Source organism: Tachysurus vachellii, chromosome 15, assembly GCF_030014155.1.
Source record: "Tachysurus vachellii isolate PV-2020 chromosome 15, HZAU_Pvac_v1, whole genome shotgun sequence".
Lineage (NCBI taxonomy): Eukaryota > Metazoa > Chordata > Actinopteri > Siluriformes > Bagridae > Tachysurus > Tachysurus vachellii.
Window position 1 is genome coordinate 21228392 of NC_083474.1, and position 2217 is coordinate 21230608.

At 38.9% G+C, this 2217-nt stretch overlaps 1 protein-coding gene across 1 annotated transcript in view; it reads right to left on the reverse strand.

The window, feature by feature from the left end:
- Window positions 1-436: 436 nt before the first annotated feature.
- Window positions 437-2217, reverse strand: part of myo7bb (myosin VIIBb) — a 47459-nt gene continuing 45678 nt past the window's right edge. Inside the window, exon 46 of the mRNA XM_060887624.1 lies at window positions 437-679. Within this exon, the coding sequence (XP_060743607.1) occupies window positions 587-679 (93 nt within the window). The 3' untranslated portion in view covers window positions 437-586. The remainder of the gene's footprint in view (window positions 680-2217) is intronic.

A 2217-nucleotide genomic window follows, 5' to 3' on the forward strand; every position in this document is an offset into this window, starting at 1 on the left:
GGATTAAATGATGGATGAATAGATGGATGGATGGAGTAACTACTGTAATGTAAGAGTCAATCAGTGTGTGAGCAGTGCGTGAGTCTGAGTGTGAACTAAACTGATACGAGAGTAAATAAAACTTGCTGAGGAACAGAAGAACTTTCTTTTTCTGATTGTTCTCAGCTTTTGTCAGGAAAGTAACAACATATTAAATCATGAGTCTGTTTCTTTAATTGTGGACCAGTGAATAGAAGCCTAAAGCCACCGGTTTAACATCTCTCACACGAAACACAGTGCAGCTGAAGAGTTAAAATATCAGTGAGGTTTTGTGTTGGATTTCCTGTCACATGTTCCTGAAGGTGTGTGAGAGAAGAATCTGGGTCCAAACATTCCCATTGTTCTGCTGAAGAACTTGTGTGTTATATCATGACTCAGAACATTTTAATCCACACAGTTTTATTTCATACTCAGATGCTGGAGGGTTTATTTAAGTTTCATAAGAGTTTTTACAGACAATTTCAATTTGACTTTATGACATCACAGAGTGAATAAAACAAAGATAAATGTAATCATTAATAATGTTTTAAGACCTAAAGTTTGTTAATTAATAGAAGTGCCGGCTTCTCTCTCTCACCGGCATCCTCTCCTGCATGTACATGTTCACATAAGAGTTCAGCAAGTCGTCCATTTTATATCCCTGAAACACAGCACACACAGGAAGAACTCAGAGGATGAACACAAATTTCAAAAAAAAAAAAGAACGGAGTTCAGATTCGTCACCTGTCGATCAAGACCTACGTGTTAAAATGTAAACAAAAAGTCCAAACATTCTCACGACTAGAAATCACGAGCTCTTCTAGCTAGCTAGAAATACATTAACATCAGATGAAGTGTCTAATTTAGCATAAAAACAAATTTACAACCTCTCAAATAAATAGTAAGTCATTTTATCTCTGATTTGTTAATCACTCTCACTCACTCATTCATTCACTACCGCTTATCCGAACTACCTCGGGTCACGGGGAGCCTGTGCCTATCTCAGGTGTCATCGGGCATCAAAGCAGGATACACCCTGCACGGAGTGCCAACCCATCACAGGGCACACACACACACTCATTCACTCACACAATCACACAATACGGACAATTTTCCAGAGATGCCAATCAACCTACCATGCATGTCTTTGGACCGGGGGAGGAAACCGGAGTACCCGGAGGAAACCCCCAAGGAACGGGGAGAACATGCAAACTCCACACACACAAGGTAGAGGCGGGAATCGAACCCCCAACCCTGGAGGTGTGAGGCAAACGTGCTAACCACTAAGCCACCGTGTCCCCCGATTTGTTAATCAGTGGATGAATAATAGATGAATAATTTGGTTTGTGAATAAACATTTCCATAAACACACCTTCAAAAGTTTATTCAAATACCCAAAAATTAAACACATTAGAATTTAAACAAACATTTGAACCTTTTTCCCAGAAAACTGGTGTAAAGGAAATAAAATGTACATTCGGTTTAAAGAAGCGTCTGATGTCGTGTCTGTGAGTCTGATCTAAAGTGAGTCAGGACACACTGTTGTTCTTTCGGTGTGTTTTAGACGTGTGTTTTTTCCCTCTGTTGAGAATCTAATACTGAATTTTAGTGTTGAAGAGAAATCTGAGCTGCTTTTTAGATGAACAAGAACTTGGAGCATCTCAGAGAGAAGAAATGGGTTTGATATCAACATTTAGTCTGAAGATACAAACATCTGTGTGGAGAAAAATAACCAGTTTTTGTTTTTTCTGGATCTTTTCAATGATTATATCACATTTACATTTACAGCATTTAGCAGACGCCCCTTATATCCAGAGTGACTTACATTTTTATCTCATTTTTATACAACTGAGCAATTGAGGGTTAAGGGCCTTGCTCAGGGACCCAGCAGTGGCAGCTTGGTGGACGTAGGAATCGAACTCACATCCTTCCGATTTGTAGCCCAACACCTTAACCACTAGGCTACCACATCCCTACTATCACCTCTAGTATTGTAGATAAAAACAGAAACTCTACAAATTCTTAAAGTCCTGAGTGTTTACTTTCATATGAGCTTCATATTAACACCACTGTGGGGTGAGACATGACAAACACACTCAATGATGGACATGAACACAATAAAAACAGGAGGAAACTCCATATTTCAGCCTAAAGTAAGACTATGTATATTGTTACCAGGATGATACAAATGAAAAAAAA